The sequence below is a fragment of the Teleopsis dalmanni genome, chromosome X (genome assembly GCF_002237135.1).
Source record: "Teleopsis dalmanni isolate 2A chromosome X, ASM223713v2, whole genome shotgun sequence".
Taxonomy (NCBI): domain Eukaryota; kingdom Metazoa; phylum Arthropoda; class Insecta; order Diptera; family Diopsidae; genus Teleopsis; species Teleopsis dalmanni.
In genome coordinates, this window is record NC_051848.1 from 50,743,956 (window position 1) to 50,767,529 (window position 23,574).

Here is a 23,574-nt window from a genome sequence, read left to right on the forward strand (position 1 = left end):
AAAACCTTTCTTGTTTTAAAATAAAGCTAAGATTATTTTTTGTTAAACTTGAATGCAATGCGTTTTTAGTACAATAAAAACAATATTCAATTTAACGGACATCATGGCGTATACGTAACGTAATTACTTAAAAATCCATTATATGTGTTTGTAGTTGTAGTTGTAGTTTTTTTCGGCGCGTAATAATTTAAAAAATACTGTATAAAACAATTTGTATAGAAACAATGCATTTTAGTTTATTTACTTTTTTTCAACCAAATGGCAGTTTTAATTAATTTAAGCACATAAAAAAATCACACGTGTTGAGTCCAGTGATTGTGGTTATTGGTATGTGAATCGTGAGTTGATTTATCACAGTCGCTGTTTTTTTTTTTGTAATTGGATTCTATGTCTGTTTGCTTGTGTGTGTTTAAATCAGTTGTTAATTAATTTTTTTTGCAATTAATTGTTGTATTTACAAATAGAGTAGAGTAGTCAATCACAGTAAAACGTCAATAGATTAAATTAAACTGGTTGTCCAATAGCATTTGAAAAGGTCAATAGTGTAACTGAATAGAAACCTATAAACATTAAATTAAAATAAACTTTAATGTACAAAAACGGCAATGTTTTAAAAAAGAATAAAAGAATTTATTATTTGGGTCCAGTTGGAAATGTCAATAACAGTAATGGCAATGGTACTCAGGATGCACATTCATACACATATACAATTTTCCACATTGGGCAATCAGGCAATCAGGCACACCTACACACCTACACACCAATAAATGTACATAGATACGCACAAGCACACAGGCAGCTTTCACGTTAACTTATGCACTGAATGGAGTATCTGTGTATCTTGCATACAAATTTGTTTTTGTTGCAAAAGAAATAACTAAACAAATTCAAACGAAAAAAAAAAAAAACAAACATTCAATTTATGAAATATTTTCGACTTCTTTTTAATTATTTTATTCTGTGTATTTTTTTCTCTGTATTATTTTGTATATACACAAATTTTTTTAATACTGTTTTGATATATTTGAGTATCTGCATAAAATGCAAAATGTCGAGTATGCAAAGGATTTCAAGGCAAATTTGTTCGGTACCAGATTTACTCTTTAGAATGGAGACAATAACAGCAATTAACAACAAAATCAAGGATATGCAGCAGGAAATGGACAATGCAATTAAAAATGGATATAAAAATAAAAATTGATTTATCTGGGAATGATATTATTTTAATATTTTGATGCCTCCGGAATGTTACGAAAGTATGGTATCATTTAAAATAATTATAAAATTTCAAAATATAAAATATAATTGCTTTAGTATTTATTTTCTAACTGAATGCGAAGTAATAAAAAAGGTTATTTGAAATTCTTTGCGAAGAAAGTCTTTAGTTAACATTTCAATTGCTGATATACTTGCATGAACCTTGTGACACATCTCATTAACATTTCTAACAAAAACTAGAATTAATTTGCTGTTTAAGTTCGAAAACTGTGTTCTTATTTCGGTTGCCTTTATTTATGTGTGTAGTTTGTATATATAATAACAATAACAATAATAATAATAATAATAATAATAGTAAGAAAAAACTAATATATCGCATTGTTTCAACTCTCGAAAAACTGTCTTGAGAGCATAAAAAAAACAAAAATCGTGACTTAAAATTAAATCAGAAATCAAATGCAGCGCGTAGTGTGTGACGATATTTTATGGGCTGTTATATAAAGAAAAGATACAACTGTAGAATTAAAAAAAGATTATTTGTATAAATCATATCAATGTAAAATTTATATAAATTTGAAAGACAAATTAAGGAAATGAATATCAAAAAATTAAAAAGAATTTATGCATAATTTACGGCGTTCAAGACAGACTTACTGGAAAAATAAACCAGGATAAACACAATCCAAATCTCTTATTGCTACCTATAACAATAAGATATACTAGGACTTTGTGAATCTATCAAAAGAAAAACTTAAAATCATTACAGGAATCCTAACAGGGAACTGTGAACTAAAATATCACCTTACAACACTGGGTATATATATGGATGCAAAGTGTAGAATCTTCGACAGACTTACTGGCAAAATAAACCAGGATAAATACAATCTAAATCACTTATTGGTACCTATAACAATAAGATATACTAGGATTTTGTGAATCTATCAAAAGAAAAACTTAAAATCATTACAGGAATCCTAACAGGGAACTGTGTACTAAAATATCACCTTACAACACTGGGTATATATATGGATGCAAAGTGTAGAATCTTCGACAGACTTACTGGCAAAATAAACCAGGATAAACACAATCCAAATCTCTTATTGCTACCTATAACAATAAGATATACTAGGATTTTGTGAATCTATCAAAAGAAAAACTTAAAATCATTACAGGAACCCTAACAGGGAACTGTGTACTAAAATATCACCTTACAACACTGGGTATACATACGGATGCAACGGAGATTCTGCGAACAGAATGAGGAGTCGGCCATATATATGCTGTTAGAATGCCCTGCGCTAATGCACAAACGTAATAGGCTCCTGGTAATGTATATTCTTACGAAAGAAGCAATAAAACTCTGTAAATTAGGTTCCATACTACTTTTTATAGAAAAAACAGGGCTTAAAGACCTACTCTAAACCCAGAAGGGGGTTTATGGTCGCAGTGCCACATTCTCTAACAATAATAATAATTTCCACAAAAAACTAAAGCCCTGTTAATAACTCGTAAATACAGTGAGAGTAAGAGTTGGTAGCATTGCGATAAATTGGGAAGACAGCTTCAAATGACTGGGAATCACATTTGATAAGCGTTTGATACAAGACAAAAGAAGTAGTTGTGCTAAAATTCTGCATTGCTTACAGCCACTTTTTAAATGCAATAACCTTAGTGCTAAGTACAGAAAGTTGATCTAGGTATAGCCAGATAATCAGATTGGCATTTCTTTACGGGTGTGGCGCGTATAGCAAAGCTGTCAGCTCTACTATTCAGCAGCTACAAGGGGCTTAAAGTAAGTCTCTCTAAAGACTCTTCAAAGTGCTATGGTGTATGCGCAGAGAGATCTGAGGATAGATCCGGTCAAAAAATACATAACGGACAGAGCTCTGAAGCTATATGTGAAAACTGTCCTACATAGCACTAACTGATCTCAGAGCAGTCACCAGCCGTATGGGGCGGTATGCAGATCTTAGGTCAGTCATCGAATAATCAACGAAACTTGTTAGAAATACATAAATTAGTCAACGAGAAGGGGGATTTGTAGAAACCCTCCAGCTAAGAAAAAGTAAAAGTGTCCAGTTGTACTAACTCAAAAAAACCTCAACATAAGATATCAATATAGTTATATATATTATTTTGTAGACATAAACAATTCACTTTGATTTCGGTTTTATACAAAACTGAACTTAAGAATGAGTATGGACAGGAAAGTCGTATTCCTACTGATTACTGAAGCTTATAAGAGGAATCAGTCTATGATTGTATAGCAAATGGTGTCTGAGGTGAATTATTTGGGTAGGGACCAAGGTATAATCAACTAAAATATTACTATCTTTTAATCAGAAACATAAGCTATCGATACATTTTTTTACTATAATTCCAAAGTAACTACTGAAATCGAAGTCAGTGGTTAAAACTCTGCTTACTGATGTAAGAGCAGCAGGAGAAGTATTTGGGTAGTGAAGAAAATACTTTCAAATATAACTCCCAAAACCAAGAAACAGCTAATATGAGAGATTGTCCGGAACCCATGCAGAAACTTATTGAGTGATATTAGAACTGTGCTTACTGATGTAAGAGCAGAAGGAGAAGTATTTGGGTAGTGAAGAAAATACTTTCAAATATAACTGCCAAAACCAAGAAAGAGCTAATTTGACAAATAGTCCGGATTCCATACAGAAACTTTAAGCTTATTGAGTGGCATTGGAACTATGATAACTGATGTAAGAGCAGAAAGAGGAGTAATTTGGGGAGTGAAGAAAATACTCTCAAAGATAACTACTACCGCCAAGGAACAGCTAATATGAGAGATAGTCCGGGAACCATCCAGAAACATTAAGCTTATTGATTGGCATTGGAATTGTTGCTAAAAATATAAAAAAGCTGAACATAATTATATCACATAATTTACTCTGGATTCTTCGATACTAATTTCCACACTGATGGGCTAGTGGATATATAGTTTAAAGGATATTACTTAATGGTTCAGATAGTATATTATTTGACTGTATCTACACTAGTCTATATGTATAAAAGATGTAAAAAATATGCATTAAATTTATTTACGTATTTAATAAATTAAGAGTATTTCATATTTTTATAAATTGATTAAATTTAATTATTATAATTTCTATGTAAGAAACTTTCTTATAATGTCACGATTGAACGCCTAAAATTATGCTTTCATAATCAATGTTTTTTATGTATTTTTTAATGAAAAAAATTAAAAAAGAAAATTAAAGGAAATATTTTAAAATTTAATTATTTTTCTCTTAATTTTTTATTTAAAATAATATATTTAACTAAAATTAAAAATTGAAACATTGTGCTCACTTACCGAATCTAAGGTAGTATCGATGTTGCCATTTGGACGATCAGCCAGGGTTGTTTCCTTTAAATTGATCTTCACATGATTTGCTGCTGATGTGGTGGCGCCACCGCGTTGTGGTTTCGTTGCGTCCAAGAGTACCTTGAGTGATGCGATCGCATGCAGTTGTGTCGCCTTCTCGTCCACCTTGCCTGGAACATCATCTTTGTCATTGTCATTGATTGTTATGTTGTTATTGTTTTTAGTGTTTATAATTTTTTTTTTTGATTTTGGTTTTGGTATTTTGTTTTTTTTTGCGTTTCATTTCATTCACAGTGAGTTATACAAAGACATTTTTTTTATATATTATATAAATTTTTTGTTTTGATTTATTTAAGATTGTTTTGATTGATTGATTGATTTGGATTTGATTGATTGATTGAAAACCGAAAAATCCAAGTAGAATAAATCAAAAAAAGAAGAAAAAAAGAAAAGAATTTTATCGATTAAAAATCGAAAAAAACGAATTTAATTCAAATGAAAAAATTTTGAAACATAAGACTTTTATTTATACTATATAGTATATAATTTTTTTTGATTTTTCTTTTAAAACTAATTTTTTTTGTTAAGAAAATTTTTACGAAAACTAATTTTTAGTTAAAATATTTTTGTCCAAATGATTGTGTTTATTACTAATCAGTTATGGAGATAGTTAATAGCAATTAATAGAAGTAGATTTGAGCAAGGATTTAAACTACAAACTACAAAACTAGTGAAATTTTGAAAGTACAGTACGCATCAGAGCATAAAAAAGGAAATTTCGATAAATTCAGTTGAATGCAAATTTTATCGGAACGAAATGAAAAGCATAGAGAGAAAGAGATAGAAAGAGTAGTAAGAGAGAGTAGAGCACTGTAGAGCATTAGGATTAAGAAAAAGGGGGAGTCTGTTAGAGGAGTTAATAGTAACAAATAAAGTGTTTTAAAGAATTTTGAATTTTACTTTTACTTTTACTTTATTGTATTAGTGTCAATTCAGATTGTTCAATCAAATTAATAAATACAATGGTTTATGTATTTGTATTCGGAAAGGTTAAGTTATATAGTATAGGTTAATATATATTTAATTTTTCATCTAAAAGTAACTAATATATTTAAATGCTTAAAAATTTATTAATTAAATTCACTACTTAATATTTACCACGCCACGGCCAAACTTTTATTGAAACTGATTTGCTGTCTACTTTGCGGCTTGTTTGAATGTCTTCAAATGTATTTATTTTTGAATGTAACTGTGTGTGTGTGTATGTGAGGCTGTGAGTTGGGGTGTGGGTGTGAATGTGAATGTGTGGTGTGTATGTGCGTTTTGCAATTTTTACTCAAAGAAAAATTTGGATTAAATAATAGGTTTCATGATAATATGAGCAAAATAAATACGAACGGATGGATTTGTCTCTAATAAATCCATGAGAAATTGTTTAGTTTACAATGGAGTAAAAAATTTGGTTTTACTAGGTTTGCTCTACGACTATTTTACTAGGTTCTTGGTATGATCTTGCGCTTGCTTGATGTACTTGTATGAAGCAAAGCTGGACAATTTATGTATCTACATATTATCATGACTGTCATATTTACATATTTTTACAATTATTTTTAAACTTCGGTTACATAGTTTCTTCCGTTTAAATTGTTGCTCAAATATCTGAGATTGTTGGGTTTCTAGTTGAGTTAAATACATATTCACTAGTTATAAGGAATTAATAGATAATATACAATGCTATAAAATACATATGAAGCTTTATGGAATGAACTATTATTTACATATATGATCATTAGTTAATTTAGTGAAAGAGAAATTATATTTCTCTTTCTTTTATATTATTTAATTAAAAGTCTATAAAAGTCGGCTTAAAGCCGATCATTTACCATTCCAATTATAAATAATACTTAGTATGCTTTTTTATGAAATTCTTCTTACGTTTTAAAAAATATTTTTTTTAATTATAATTTTTTCCGTATTGTTCATATATAAATATATTTTTTCACATTTTCGAATAAAAATATGGAGAATATTTTTTTAATTGTATTTAAGATCAATTTTATAATGCACACCTAAGTGACGATTTTGGACTAAAGTCATTTTTTGTTTTCAATTTTAGTAACACAAAATCGAACACTTAAGGGTTACTTAACATAAGTTTGCATAATATGTAGGTTTTGATATAGTTTTGTAATTTCCTGAGACTAATTGGTCCATATTGATCAATAAAAAAAATGGAGCGTAACTGGCTCCATTTTTTGTTACATTTCTAGAAACTATTTAGTGAAAATAAAGTATTTGTTTTTTCATTGTACTAGATTGATTAATATTTGTATGAATACAAATGTGTTAACGATACTGAAGTTTTTCCCTAAGTCTTGTGTTTTAAAATCAAATGAATTTACGATTCGCATTTCCAGTCAATCACATGACTAGCAGAGTTAAATTGTGTAGGAGTTTCATTTCAGTTTTTATGAAATCTCTCTGAGTTTTCAATTTTCAAAATTATCTGGTAGTGATGAGAGCCGGCGATAACACCGTATGTTAATATAAACTGCTATTAGTCCAAATGAAGACAAATTCAGAGAATAAAATTTGTCTATATTTTTTTAAATAAATTTAATATTTGATATTTATTATGCTTTTGTATTTTTATTTTTAATAGTGTATGACAATCAATATAATTTTCTTAGCAATTATAATGTGTCCACTGAAGGACTTAATAGTCATCTCTGACTCATATTCAACATTTTCAAACTTTAACTAAATATCAAAACAAAGTATGTTTTGATTTTATTTGTCTAATGTTAATATACTTGTCAAATTGTTTTCTTTTATATTCTATAAAAAAAATTTCTATTCAAAACCGATTTCATATATTCCGATCCCACTCTTTAGACCAATGAATTATATTTTAGAACTATACATGTTTCACATGTAGATTAAATTTCGTTAGTACTAATTATATTTTAATACTCATTATACGAAAATGGCTAAGGCAGGAAAAAGTGTTTCTGACCAGATGTCGGAAGCAGCACAGGTCGAGAGTGGAGATAACCATAAGTCATCGTCTGAACCACAGGATGTGATTGGCACTCCCATACAATTTTCACAGAAATGCAAGACAATTATAGAAGCTATAATTAATGACTTGAATGCATGCGATGTTAAATGGAATTTATTCACAACCGTTGTACAGAACAATGACAATTATAAAAGAATGTTGCCGTACCTGCCTGGGTTCATTAAAAACCATACACATTTAATGACGTTAATCAACGATGTTCCCCATATGTATGAGATATATCGACGATTAATGAAACAAATTCGATGTTGCGATAAATTATCAATTTTATTGGTCTATTGGGTGCTCTTCGACTTAAAATTGCCAACATTTCAAAGTCTTTGTAGTGAAGATATTGATGAATTCGTGTCCAGTGTACCTCAAAATCATTCCTTTAAAAAGCCAACTTACGCATTTAGGGTGGACTATGATGAAAATAGTGAGGAAGAAAAACTATTTAAGGCGAGAAGCGAGAATTACCCGACAAGATATAGCTTTTTTGGTTGCGCAACTGAAAATTTATTCGAAATACTATGTGATGGATTTTCAAGGTACAGGGACAGCGGTAGTAATGGTATACCATTCAATAGTGAGTGTGAACTTGTATTAAATGGTACTCCCAGCACAAAATGTATTGGTGAGTCATCCATGTGTGACTCCTTCAAGGCAGTAGCATTATGTGAATTTATAGAAAGAAGAGATTACATGCGTACCAGTCATGATAATAATCGCAAGTGCTCTCATATACACATAGAAGTTCCAGATATGGTCCGTATTCGTTTTGTCTTTTTTTATTGTGAAAATGTAAAAGAGTTCGTAGAAGATAACGACCCTATAGAAGAAAGTATATTTGATAAAGTTTGGAAAAGTGATTACTTTTTACCAGTGACTGGGTGTGCAATCGTGGTTTCCGCGCTAGCTTACGTGTACAGAAAGGAGTTGAAAGATGTTTTGTATTCGATTGCTCGCTTTTAAGTAAAGAATGTAGAAACTCTTTATCAGCTTCTGTCATGAATTTGTAAACGATCTCTATCTCGTGTTTAACTATTTTTTCAAAATAAATTAAAAAGTGGTGTGTTCGGCATAATAAAAATATAATTCTTTATTTATTTATGGTAATAATGTTATACTTGAAATTTTCAAAAGCTCATTCCCGGAAATTGAGTATAAAAGATTGGTCTATTTCAAACAATTGAGAAATTTAAAATCAAAAAGTTATTATCGGTATTCTTATTTATGTTTTATGGATATACGTGAGTCTAGTAATTATCATTTCATTTGTTGAAAACGTGTGAGTTCTGTGTAATATCCCTGGTGCTAGGTATTGATATAAAGCTACTTGAACAATTTATCTCCAAGTTTTCAGTTGTTTTCAATCATAATATCGCATAAAGCAAATTTTGTATTGGATATACTTCACATAACGTTTATGCATCTATAATATTTTCAGTGAGTTCCTCATACCTCATATTCGGATAATAACATTATTTTGGGTTTGTGCTGATTTTATATGTCACCCTCTCTGACAACTTTATTATTAAATATTATTATTAAGACTAGTGTTACTGTCATTCAACTATTCTTAGAATTGCTCCATTCCCATTATAAGTACTTTTTGTTTGAAGTGCTTACATCTTCAAATTTAACAATTGAATTTCGTCCTGAGGCCAACCAAAAAGGATATAAATCTTTTGTACGATTTTGTGTTTGATATTAAAGTGCGTTATTTTTTCAATTTCATTTGAAAATCAATCGTGAAAGTTTTACGATTTCAGATTTAAATTTCCACGAAAGGTTGGTGTTGAAAAGGTCATCCCACGAATGCAGCACCATTTCTTTATACTACTTTTTGTTATTTGAATGCTTTTGATGCATTGCATTCGGCCAGGATATTGCACAGGTAGCAATTGGGATATTGGGAATATTTTTTTTTTTTTTGTTGATTAAAATTTCCAGTTTAATTGTCAATTATTCCCTGTATGTACTTTAGTAAGTATCGTGAGTTTTGTTATTTTAAAAAAACAAAAAGTATCTGTCAAAGGAAAAGCGTAAAAGCTCACTTAGATAGCTTTCCTGAGTGATAACTTGATTTTCAAAGCGTACTAGTCCCTGTATTGAGTTTAAAGGTGAGCTATTATGTATAAAATCATTGATATTTTTAAAAAAATATTTTTTGATGTCCTTACATCTATTCATTGTGCATTAGTGCTATTCTATAGTACAGCGAAATTTGTTTTAAGGACACTTTGATACGAAAATTTCCTTTAATTTAATTTGTTATTAGCAGCAAATAAAAGTATCTTTAAGATACTTTCATGGAAATCATAAATCATTGTACCAACAAGTTATATAAAGTTAATCTTGAAGAGTGTGAAAAATTTGGAATATGAATGTAAAAGCCATATATTATTCATTATACTGGATTACTAGGTCTTTCGCTTTGCATAAAGGCAATATAAAAATTTTTAAATATTATTATAATATTGTAAGAATCTTATTCTGTTTTAAAATTTTTTTGTGTAACTTAAATATTACTATAAAGCAGAGAGAAAGTATTCTGTAAGCAGCTATCCATGAATAAAAATGAATATAAATATAACTTGTTTCGTGATGATTATGTTCCTCTACGGAACAACTGAGTATTATAATTCACATACAGAAAAAAAATATATAATCATTTCAAATAAAGCTTCATATGTTCTTTTTCCTTAAATTGCACGTACACATTGTTTTTCTAATTAGGATTTAATACATACTAATGTACAAAAATGTATTATTAGCAATTTCACACTAAATATTATCAGCTTTCCATATGTCTTAACTTGATACTATGAAGTAGAATTATAGATGGAATTAGATGTTATTTTTATGAATTGATTGATAAGCTTTTCAAGGATATGAAATTGATTTTAAAAAGCGTTTTATACATAATTATATTAGCTATATTATACTTTAAAAGACAGTACAGTTTACAATTACTATAATATTTTTAATTTATTATTTTATATATATAAAACTACTACTAGCAAATAATATTTTTTATGCCATTAAATGTTAAGTTGTTTACGTAAATATAAAAAAATATATTTAACTTTTCAATGAGTAATAATAAACACAACAACAGCATCAAACATATCACTGCAATATTATTTATTATAATAAAGAAGAAAATATTCAAACACATCAATAGTAACAATAATAACTAACTACAGCACCGAAGCTTTCTTAAAATATACTTATGCTATTATTACATTATTGATTAAGATTGTATTATATATATTCATATAATTACATTTGTATATATATATATATATATATATATATATATATATAGTCGATAAAAGTATTAAATTAATAACTCAACATATATAGAATAAAGTATAAAATTGTGATATAACAGAAAACAGGGGTAAGCATTATTTAAATTTAAATGCAGCTTAAAATAATTAGTATTATAAGAAATAAATATTAGCTTGAAATAAATTATATATATATATATTTTAATAAGATATTTAGTAGCAGCCAATTCGTGTATAAAACACTTTTCATCTTCCTCCGGTAAAAATTTATATAACATAAACCGTAAATATGAAATATGAAAAACCAATTTAGCATTGTAAATCAAATAGCAAAATATTTCAATTGCATACTTATAGGGGGAAAAAAATATTATTGTTCCAAGTAAATTTTTCGACCTCTGCGTATATACTAAATAATGGATATAATAAATTTTAGCTGGCGAAGGAGAAAAATGAAAAATGTTTTCACAAAAATTGTGTGATAATAATTTTAGAAAACCCAATGAAATAATAATACATAGATTTAATAAATAAATTAGTTAAGTAAAACTGTCTTTTTTAATTTTTTTAAAGATTTACTTTTATAGTAACAGAAAAATTTTATAGTCGAAAGCCAGAGAAAGCCATAACTGAATTACCTAATATTTAAAAAAAAAAAAATTTATTGTTGAATAAAATGTTTACAAAACTAAACAACAGCTAGTATTAAATTGCAAGTACACGTAATTGAACTACGTCTAAGGGAATGTAAAGAGAAATTTATCACGAGGAAAAACATATATATTTTCTCTGACAGCAAATTAGCACTCCTAGCACACCACTCACCTCGAGTGAACTCAAAACTAGTATTGGAAAGCCTTCAACTACTTAAAAACGTTGCTGAAAAGAACACGGTTTATTAAATATGGCGCAGTGGATTTAAGAGAATGAGAATACAGATGAACTACTCAGAAAAGTGGCAGCCTTATATTAGGTATATTGGGTCAGAACCATTCTGCCATCCTTAATGGAGCTTTTTCAAACTTAAAATTAATGAATGACTGGAAAGAGTAACTCAGTTTGATTGAGATGATGTGATGGCCTGCAGATAAGCTAAAGAAGCCAGAACGAGAAAGCTTCTAATACTGAACAGAAATGGCATCCGACTTGTCACAGGGTTTCTCACTGGGCAATGCGGAGTAAAAAAGCTGCAGACTTTGTTACAAAGTTAGTCTCACTAGGACTCACCAGATGTATTGCAAATTATGATAAAGGTAAAAGTGCAATTAACTCCAAGTGGGCAGAGTACTTGTGTAATCCATTAATAACTTTCATAAATAAATTAAAAATTGTCTAGATGGCAGCACGTTCAACTGTACTCTACGGTGCCCAGGTTTGGCGTTACAATCAAGTGGTCAAGTGAACAAGTAGGAAAACCATTTATAACAGCCCGAACTATATGCTTCACTTAAAAACGGGCTTAACAACGCAGTTCGTAGACACAGTATAAACACATATTGTCTATGTAAGAAAAATTCTTAATCTCCCTTTCCATAAGGCTTTCTCGAATACTAGCTGAATTTACAATTGACAAAGGCATATATTGGGCCAAAGATTAGGAAAATATGTTTTTAGAACTGGGTCTTTCAATTAGCTGTTTTCGGAATATGGATCTCAAATTATCACACATTATATTATAACTTCATACAAACGGAGAGTACACGATTCTTTTGTTGCGAATTCTAGGTCGGAAATTTATGACATGTACTTGCAGCTTCAATATTACATTATGCATATTTTTTATTATGAAAAACACTCAGCACATATCGAGCGTACTTTTTTAATGTAGAGGTGGTCTTTTTAATTTAAACAATAGAGAATTTAATATATCTGAACGTGATTGTTCTTTGTGTAATCGTCATGAAATAGAAAATATATGTTATATTATTGGAGTATGTCCGATTTGCAGAGAACATAGAAAAGTACTTTTCATGAAGTACTTCTTTCCGAAGAAGATGTTAAAGTCTTGTTAAATGAAAAGTTTAAAGTTATGTCTACCTTAGTGTTAAATTCATACCTTCAGATAACCTCCATGGCATGAGAATTTTTTTTCTTTTATGTCGACTGTGTAATATTGATGCCAAGATCGATTCTCGAAACCGGCAAGAGTTTCCGACTTACCAGCGTGCTATGGAGGGCATCTGATGACACGAATTTAACACCAAGGTAGACATAACAACGTGTTTTAAAATACAGAAGTTTAATTATTGAAGAATTTATATGATGCAAATCTGACATACAATTGATAATGTTATTGTTAATTTCCTTGAATTTCCTTGAATCAATAATAAATATTAACCTATAAACGTTAAAGCGTTGCTATTTTCTACTCAATAAAATTTTTGCTTAAATAATATATTATTTGAATTTTTCAAAATTTTGATTAATTGATTAAAGGAATTATATCTTCCGCTCAATTTTTTCCCATTTGATGTTAATTTTATTTTGAAATTTATTTTTTGAAGTCACATTTTTCTATAATGAATTATTCCAGTATGTGTACCTATAAGTCTAGTAGGTTCACTTTATTTCTACTTTCTAAGTAAAGTAAATTTTTACTTTTAATAATTTTTTTTATGGTTTTTGGCTTCGTAGAGTGGTTTTCCTTTCTCTATTGATCCTTTAAATGTAACAAATTCCAACTTAATTTGGCAGCCAAGGAAGCAAACATAAATTATTTTTTCACTTAGATTAATTTCCCGATATATTAAAGTACAATTTTCCCTGCTGTCAAATCCACTGTGTCGGAGTTGGTGCCAAGTTTTTCATAGATTGAACCATTATTTATTTGCTCTGCTATTTTATATTTTATCCTTTTTGCTTATCAGCGCAATTATGTTTATATATCACTGAAAATGCGGTCAAAGTGAGAAAGGTTTCTGAGACTTTCAGGAATTTTATTTTATATAATTAAACAATAATCGGTATTTAAAGCATGTGCCTAAATCATTTTACACGTATAATTTTTATATATATATATTCAGAGTATATTTATACTCGTCTCGTATATAGATATATAGCGGTGTGTAAATGCATAGTTTTATGTTGTGACAACCTTGACCGTACTTAATACACTGCGTCATATCTGCTTTACTTTTAATTAAGAGTGGTTACCATAAATATCTGCAGCTTACTTAAGCACACAGATACTAACTAATATGTTGGCATGCCAATTCATACAACTCATTACGTTGAGATAGACGGGAAATTTATGCGAATTACGGTTGGATCTTTGCCACATAAGAGCCTGAGTTGGACTTGAGGTTTCGGTACGCAATTAATGTTTGCGCTTAAGGTTACATTGGTTATTATTAAGGTGGCCCTTATTGTATACACATTTATCTGTGCTGTAGTATCTGTAGTATCTGTAGTTGATGTATTTGTGACTTGTGTCATTATTTGGTTTATATCCTAAAGGTCAAAGTCATGCTAGTCGCACAGAAATAATATGCCTGATTCTATTTACAATTGAGTGACTCTGAATATTTGCATATGTACAATTATTTTCATTTAATTTCATTTAATTGAGAAGATTAATAAAAAAAACTACTGAAGAGAGTACTTTTTACACATATACGAATACATATGAAATTTAATTAATTTCATACAATTTTCTGTATATTTGCAGCTACTTAATTTATTTATTATAAAGTAGAAGTCTGTGAGCAGAAAATAACGAATTTTTCTCATCACTTAGTAAACTAAGTTGGATTTAAATGGAATTTTAACTTTATAAAATATTTAATTCGTTTCCAAAGTTCACTATTCTGCTCGGTGAAAGTTCAAATGGTTTTGCTTGCAGTGTAACATCTGACATTTGCATGCTCACAAAATATTGCAGTTATCTGTATCAATTTATGGTTCGCTCCACGCCTGCATTTTATGTGGCATTGTGCAGAAGTGCTACATTTAACTTGGCACTCAGTTAACATTCCACTTTTCCAAAATATTTTCAATCATAAACTATGAATGGTGCTGGCAATTGACTCAAATTGGGCTTATTGATTATTTGAACATGTCAGGCTTTTAAGACAAGGTTAAGCGTATAGCAGAATAAGTGCTATATATGCATATCAGAACACTGAACTTGGCATTAAGTTGAAATCCTAACAACAATGTGTACATTTTTTTTTGATAACTACAGTAGTGTGTGCGATAGCTGTCAAAATGAAATAACATTACATTTATTAGATTTACTGATATTATATCAGTAAATCAAACATTCATATCTGCAAAGGATTAAGCAGTATTTGGAAGGATTCTATATATTACCATAATAATTAATCTGTTTGTTAGGTAGTTAAGCATGTGCAAAGATCGAACGATAATCATTCTCAATTAGCTAAAAGAACAGTTTTAACGCACAAATGTTAAAGGAGCACTTCGTCAATCAACAATTTTACTTCAACTTGTGCACACAAATAATTTTGTGGAAAACAAAATAATGATTTACAAGCAGGTATTGAGACCTGTTTGGACATATGGATTACAATTATGAAGTTGTAGGTACATCAGCCTCAAATAGAAAATTAGTCCAACGCTTTCAAAACAAGATGTTAAGAGTCATTACTAATATTATTCGGTGCACCCGCAACAGTAACTTATAACGTGATTTAAACATTGCAACGGTCGCAGATCTAATTAAATAATACGCTGAAGCACATAAACATAAACTGATTTATAGCCAGATAATCAGACCAGCATTACTTTATGAGTGTGTCGCGTATAGCAAAGCTTCTGACTCTACTATACAAAAGCTACAAGTCGCTCAAAGTCAGGCTCTCCGAAATCTCTTCAAAGTGCCTTGTTACATCCGCACAAACGACATGCTAAGAGACCTTAGATTAGATCCAATCAAAAAATACATAAGGGACAGAGTCCTGAAGTTATATGCGAAAATTGATAGGCTATCCTACTTACCACTATCTAATCTTAGAGTAATCACACTCCGCACGCGGAGGTATGCAGATCTTAGATCAATCACTGAAAAATCATGAAACTTATAGGCAATACATAAATTAGTCAATGATATGGGTGGGACCCTGTAGTACCCCCAGCTACCATATCAAAAAGTAAAAGTGTCCAGTTACGCTGACTCGAAAAAAGGATCAACATACATACATAAATTGAGACACTATCGCTTCTTCACACAGAGGGACTAACACGTCGGCTTAAATGAACTAAGCCGTTTGATTTATTATCCTAATACATTAATCATTATAAGTAAGATGTTTTATTATAAGTATCTGACCGCAGTATCGGCTGTTGGGCGATTCCACGTCTAAACTTTTAATAATAATTTTATTGTAAGTATTTAGTTTAATGTCGATTACTATAAGTTGTCGCCATATCAATATTGCTAATTAATTTAAGTAAACTAGGAGCAATTTTAATAAAATAGAAAAAGAAAAAAAAAGTTGTACAATGTAAAGCAATGATAAATGAATTTTAAATAACCTCTTAAATAAGAAGAACAAACTTCCACTTGCATTCATATGGAACTAAGAGAAATAATTAGAGGAATATTGATTTTATAAAGAATTTAATATGTATTTTTATATTCACCAACAGCAAGAATAAAAGCAGCGATAAACAAATGGGGTCTACAGAACGATTTAAAGTGCCCAAGTGGTCACCTTGTTGATGACTATCTTATGCTTTCTTATGAAATCGAAAAAAATTCTTATTATTATTAACCCACCTTCCAATAAGAAGATGGATTTATCTTTATGGCAAGGATCTTACTTTAAAACAAGTGAAAAAATATATTGAAAGTACTGTTGTACAATGCTGATTGGTATGAATACTGACTGATATTTTTTATTATCTTCTAAAATCGTCTATTTAATATATTTACATTGTTTATTGTATATTTAAATCACCAAATACCTCTAAAGACTTTTTAGTCTTGGATGATTAAATTCAAGATAGTAAGAAGGCGCAATAATGTCATTATACACTCACTATTAATACAGTTTTAAGCTAGGCATATTCCCCTGACGGATTATATGTATAAGCGAGTGCAATTCTGAACTAATGATGCTCACACCATTATTCATAAGAATTTATGGAAGTGTAGTTTAGAGCTCAGCATATCTTCCTGACGGTATATATATTGGATTTAAGTGAATGTGATTCTAAATAAGCAATTACAAAATCAATAAATTGTAGCGCACTGTCTTTGATGTACTCTTTTCCATACTTTCGAGTCTTACGTCCTTGTGTATTTGTTCATTTCTGTTATACCCACTATTTTGGTCATGTGTCTCGATATAATATTTTTATAAGTTTTATGTATTTTTAATCGTGGATGAAGCAGCATTGTAGTAAGAAACACAACCATAAAGTGATTTAAGCCTAATTAGAGTTTTATTTCTGATGTTCAACTTTCCCTGTTCTAAATACAGAGGGTTGTACAATAGATCAAGCTGGTCGCAGTGCAGAAAGGCTTTAGCTTAACCCATAAATCTGTACATTGTAATACATTCCTTGTAATTATGAATTATGAAATCATTCAGTTTAAGATCAGATCATTTAGAGTTATATTACAAGTCAAAATTTTGACCCTAAGTTATATGTGTGCTTAAAAGGATAAAGACATAATTACATTTTATATACTGAATCATGGGAAATTAAAAGAAAATTGTGTCGGAAATGTATTTTACTACCAAATTACAATAAAAAAGAAAAACGAAGTTACTTTGTGAAATAAAAAATTGTGTAAATTTCTCGCAGATGAAAATAGAAGATATTTATGTGAAATATATGTGAAAAGACAATTTAGGTACACTTTGTAGAATGGGAAAAATAGCCTGATATTAACGTTTTGATAGAAACAGTCAAATTGTTTATGGCGTTGACATATTAAAAGCGTTCTGACTTTGATTGCGTAATGATAAGGCCAGCGATAAGTAGCGCTGTTTCCGTAAATGCGCCACTTTTTCCATCATTCACTTCTATAACATTACACTGAACTAATAACAGCTTAACGCCACAACAAAAAAAAAATGGAAGAAAAAACCTCAAAAAACCAGAGACCAAGAAATGGAATGGAATGGACAATATTATATTTCTGCCTACAAAGCCTTGCACTGCTTAAGAGGCGGTTAAGCAATAAATTGGGCAAACTTACAGTCTTTCGCAGTTGCAAAGAACGAGTAACCTAAGTGAGCTAACAGGGCGCCCATAGCGTACAGCAAAGGGATAAAAAGCACATTAAGGAGCCAAACATAGAATGTTTAAAAATAAGACAGAAACAACACTGCCTTCAGTAATCCTGCGGAATAAAATTGGAAATGTGCTGGAAAGTAATTTTAAATAGAAAAAAAAACATGGCAAGTAAAGTAAAGAAACACACCGAAGTAAAAGAAACTGAAATTGTTTGAGAACGTATAGCCGAACGTAAAGAAGACAATGACTTCATCTTTTTGCTGAGTTGAGAATATTACTCCTACCACTAAGCTTTTTAATGCTAAACCATTTCGCTGAGACATTTTTTACAGTCGTTTCCTTCAACTGAGAATCATTATTATTGTTTGCTAAATGGCTGGTGGTGTTGTGTGCTTAACTGTTTGGGTTATCTTCCATATATAGTTGAATGTAGGGCAGGAGGCGATAACATTAACTGCAAACACAAACAAATACGTACAAAGTGAATTCGTATGAAAACACACCAAGCCCCATAGACAATAGCCAATAGGCAGGCTTTAAGTGTATTAAAATGGTTGGAACTTCTCGTTACTGTTACCTAAAATAATGGCTGCAGTAGCAGCGAATAGTTCTTATAGACGTAGTCCCAAGCAATAGGCATTTATCATTTATCATTTTCATTGTCTACTATTTTGTTGTATTTTATTTTGGTTTTGGTTTGTTATTTTTAGAGTCTTTTTCTTTTTCTTTTTCTTTTTCTTTTGTCTCTTTTCTCTTTTTATTTATGTGTTTCAAGCATTCAGTGATAACTGAAGGCATTTACTCGTATTTACTTGCATTTACTAGCTAAGAAGCGGATTGCTTTAGCATATTTTCCGGTATGATTCTGATTATAATCCAATATTGCTGCCTTTGTTTGCCATGTCTGTGATTAATTGTGGAATACCATTACTATAACAATTACAAATCACAATAATGTTTGCGAGAAGCTAAAGAAGATGTTTTGCATTTGGGCCAGCGCAAATCCATAATAAATTATGTTAATGAATAAATTGAATTAATGTAGTGCCATTTAAATTATACTTTACGTCAAACACAAAGAATTTATGCATAGTATTAATTCTATTAAAAAAAATATACAAAATTAGTAATAAGACAACTGAAAGGAATATAACTTTCAGATAACTTAACAAAGTTAGACATTTTTGTAGTCAAATAACGTTTAAAAATTAGATGATGACATATCATAAAGCTTTAGGGTACACAGATGGATCAAAAATGAATAGAGACACTGGTGCTGGCGTATATGGATCCAAAACCAGAATTTCGGAGGCAATGGACATATAGTCGAGTATCTTTTAAGCTGAAATTCACGCAATCAAATTATGCGTATCAGAAAAAAAACTTTTTTGAGAAAAATTTCCTTTGACAATTCATTGGAGTCTTCATCGATGAAGTCGACAGATCTACTAAAATATCTAAATACAACTGTATGTAATTATATTGGAAAAATTATCTGCTAAATAGGACGCAGATAGTTCAGGACTGTATGTTGATTTATTTCTTTTTTTTTTTTTTTTGGTTTTTACTTATTCAAAGAATGGGTGTTCTTCTATATTCTATATGTATTCGTTAAAAACTTGTTTATGTGGACTAATAAATTCAAATATTTTCATGAACAATTTTCTACCAGCGTTATATACCTCGATGAGGGAGGCTTGGCTATAGTTCCATTTCTGTAGACAATTTAGTTGCAGTTATTAAATATTAGCTCTTAATAGCTTGTTAATTTATATTACAATAAAAGATACTGTATATATGTAAGAAGAGCTACACATGGCAGCCCTGGAACACCGGTCAGCATATCTTCCTGTGCATTCTGAGATGGACTTAAGATTGGTTAGGGTGGGGTTGGATAACGTATCGACATTTGTGAATAATCTTAGGACTCTGTCCTTGATATATTTTTTCACTGAGTCGATCTTTAGATCTCTATGAATGTCTGTTGTTCTAATATACCAAGGAATCCTAATTAGTCTTCTTAAAGCCAGGTTTTGTGCTATCTGTAATTGCTTTATGGGAGTATTTGAGGCTTTGCTGTATGTTACACATCCGTACAGTAGTGTTGGCCTTATTATTTGAGTATATAATAACTTTCTATTTTTGAGGTTGAAGCGATCATTATTAAACATATATAATATATGTTATATTATAGTTGTAGAATTTGTTCATATATATTTATATGTTATATATTGTTATATATATTGTTATATATACATATATATATATTTATTCATATATATTGAATATTTCGTAAAAGTTTCTTTTTATATACAAATATTTGATAATCTATGATCCTTTAATATACTGCCCTGCAAGTGTGCATTAATGTGATTTTCAACTAAAGTTTTTCTATTCAGGCCATCAAGTCATTTTCTAAAGTCATCACTTATGCTCGTATAGAATTCAGAAATAATTTCAGAATATTTTCCCATCTGTTATTATTTTCTTATCTATTTCTAACTTTGCTAAGTTAGTATTATTAATTTTTTTTCGTAAAACTTGTATTCCTTCCCCCGCACCTTTCTACAAGGACGATAATCATAATATTTGTGGACCAATGTTCAAACTTTCGACTTCGACTTTTTCATAAATACTTTGACAATAAATCATGACAAGAAAGTTCATTGAAAACTTTTTAAATTATACTCGAAATTTTCCTTAAATATTTATTTAAAATATTTGGTTTTTTTGTCGGTTTCTGCTGTTGGTTTGTTGTGTATTTATTGTTTTTTAACATGAGTACTTCGGTTTTTAAAGCAAACATAAAATTATTTTTCTCTCGTAAAGGCAAGTCATAAATTTGATGGAAGATATCAGGCACTGCAGCGAAATGTGGTTACTTGTGTTAATTAAAATAATTTCTGTAACTTTAACTTCTGCAGTTTCGGTTAAGATGGTTTCACCCAAATAAAATTATGAGAAAATATTATAAGGAAATTAAGGTTACGTTTTCACAGCACCAGATTCATACTACTGATGATGTATTTCCTGCTTCTTCACATATGAGTACGAATTTCACATAATAAATATTTCAATTTCACAATTTATGTATGTTTTGTAAGTAATATTATTTTTTCTATTATGAAAACTTTTAGGGTTTTTTGTAGCACAATAAGAAATATTTAAGACAATTTAAAGAGCTATTTTCATACCAATATCAATGGGTTACAATGAGTTTCACCTTAATTTAACATTTAACTGTCTTATATCAATCCATATTCGAATGTAATCTTTCGGTCTATATACAGATTTATAAGTTCATGTAAGTAATACGAGAGGTAATAAAAAAAGGATGTGCGTTTTTGTCACTAGATGGCGTTGGCACAAAGGATCTATGGCTTTTGCGCCATAAGTTCATACAAATAAAAACACATTTATTGCTGACCAACTATTTATTCTTGACGCCTACTTGAAGTTGGTTGCTTATTCAAAAACAGATAGTTTTGGTTTTACTTTGCCGGTAGATGGCAAAGTGAACGCCACAGATCAATCAAAAATGGCAATTCAGGCTATATTTTTTGTCAAGATAGCTGTGTGTGATTCGAAGTTTACGTAAAAAGTTATATTCATCTAAAAACAAGTGAAATGTTTGAAGAAATACGCTATGCGGTGCCTTATTTTTGTATTACAAAAAAGTTGAAACTACTGGAAAACCAGGCCGTAAAGCTTATGCGGTTTACAATATGAGTGATGTTAGGACTGCATGTTGAAGTTGCAACTTATTTTTATCAGCGAGTCACTTAAACCAAAACAAGACTCAGTTTTGTTCCGGAAATTTCATTGTCAAAGATGTGTCTCGTATTAGTTGGCCAGTTATAAAAAAAGTCGGTGCATTTTTTCAACCACTAATTTTCTCAATTACTTTTCAGAAATTTCTTAGTAAAGATGCATCTTGCTCTAATCGGCCAGTCGTTAAATAAAGTGATGAAATTTTAGAACTGGTGGAAAAAAAATGAAATGCAAGCCTGATTTCAAAGCCTGGATTGATTGTAAATAAGATCATGTTAAGTGATTGGTGGGATGAAACTTTTAAACGAAAGAATCAAGAAAAAGTAAACAGTATTGGCTCACAGGAATAGAGTTGGACTCCATCATGACAATGCCAAGTTACACATATCTTTGTTGATTCGAAATAAATTGACGGAACTTGACTTGGAAATTTTGATGTATTAAAGTGATAATATAGCCAGGATGCTGTGTCATCTGACTATTATTTGTTTCGGTTGCTGCAAATTTTATTTAGTAGTAAAACATTTGTCGACCGAAGAGTTGCTGAAAATCACTTGGTCAAGTTATTCATAGATGGAATTATAGAGTTGCCCGAAAGAAGAGAAAACGTCTCTTCATTATAATAATGACCAATATAAATTTTATTATTTATATATTGATTTGTGAGTTAACACTAAAACTAATTAAAATGAATGCAAAAAAAAACTTTATTGGAATTAATTTTTAATAAACAATGTACTAAAAAACTTCGGATTCTTTTCGTTTGTAATAAAAAAAGAAAATAAATTTTTAAATGGCAATATATGAATTGCAATCATAATATGTCAAAATGATTAATGTGCAACTCTGCGTTTGGAACTCATTTGTATTATGGAAACCTTTTCATTTTCAACGGCAATGGCATAGTATTAAACTCATTTCTCAAGTATATACATTATATACTATATATATTCGATGCAATGGATTAGTATGAGCAGTGTTTGGTGCCAGGTAACTATCCAGGGGTGCCATGTGAAGGATGTGCTAAAATTTGGATTGAAGATGACAAGTATTGTAATGACATTTTTCAATTTAAATACAATCAGACATATGGCCTTATGTGTTCGCGCCCAGAGGCTCACGGGCTGCACCCTACTATAATGAACACTGATTGAAAATATTTTTTAATTTCATTATTGCAAAGTTAAATGTCATTTGCTTTTTAAAAAAATGGTTAAATTCTCATTTACATAATATCAGAGAAGGGATTTGCAAACAAGTGTTACAAAAGAATATTTGCATATGAAATTAAAGCCACATAGTGGAGAGAGTGTTTTATAGTGAGCAGATGAAATTAAAAGTATAGTATACAATATGCCAGGATACGAAAGGAATAAAAGAAAATTATTTAGGAAAAAAAAAGGCGTTGAAAAATGTCCATATGGAAAACTGAAACTGAAAGTTGTTATGAAAAAATTTCTTTCGAGGCAATCGTGATATTAGAAGGAGTAGCGAAAGGACGAATTCAAAAGTTTAGATTGTACAAAATAAGGAAAAAAACACCATAATGGACTTAGAGGTGCTTTAACTTCGTCAAACTGTCGCATAATTTTGTTAGTTTCATAAAAATGTTAAAAATTTTTTAAAAAGTTTCAAGCTCCCACGCTGCATAACAGTTACTGTCACTC

The 23,574-nt window shown here is 29.9% G+C and overlaps 1 protein-coding gene across 6 annotated transcripts in view; it reads right to left on the bottom strand.

Annotated features, from left to right (window-relative positions):
• Nucleotides 1–23,574, bottom strand: part of LOC119688977 (sodium/potassium/calcium exchanger Nckx30C) — a 299,166-nt gene that overhangs the window by 62,309 nt on the left and 213,283 nt on the right. For 4 of the 6 annotated variants that reach the window (XM_038103689.1, XM_038103687.1, XM_038103688.1 and 1 more), the window contains exon 4: nucleotides 4,556–4,749. In XM_038103689.1, coding sequence (XP_037959617.1) covers nucleotides 4,556–4,749 — 194 coding nt within the window. The remainder of the gene's footprint in view (nucleotides 1–4,555; nucleotides 4,750–23,574) is intronic. The other 2 variants (XM_038103690.1, XM_038103686.1) reach the window with 1 other exon arrangement.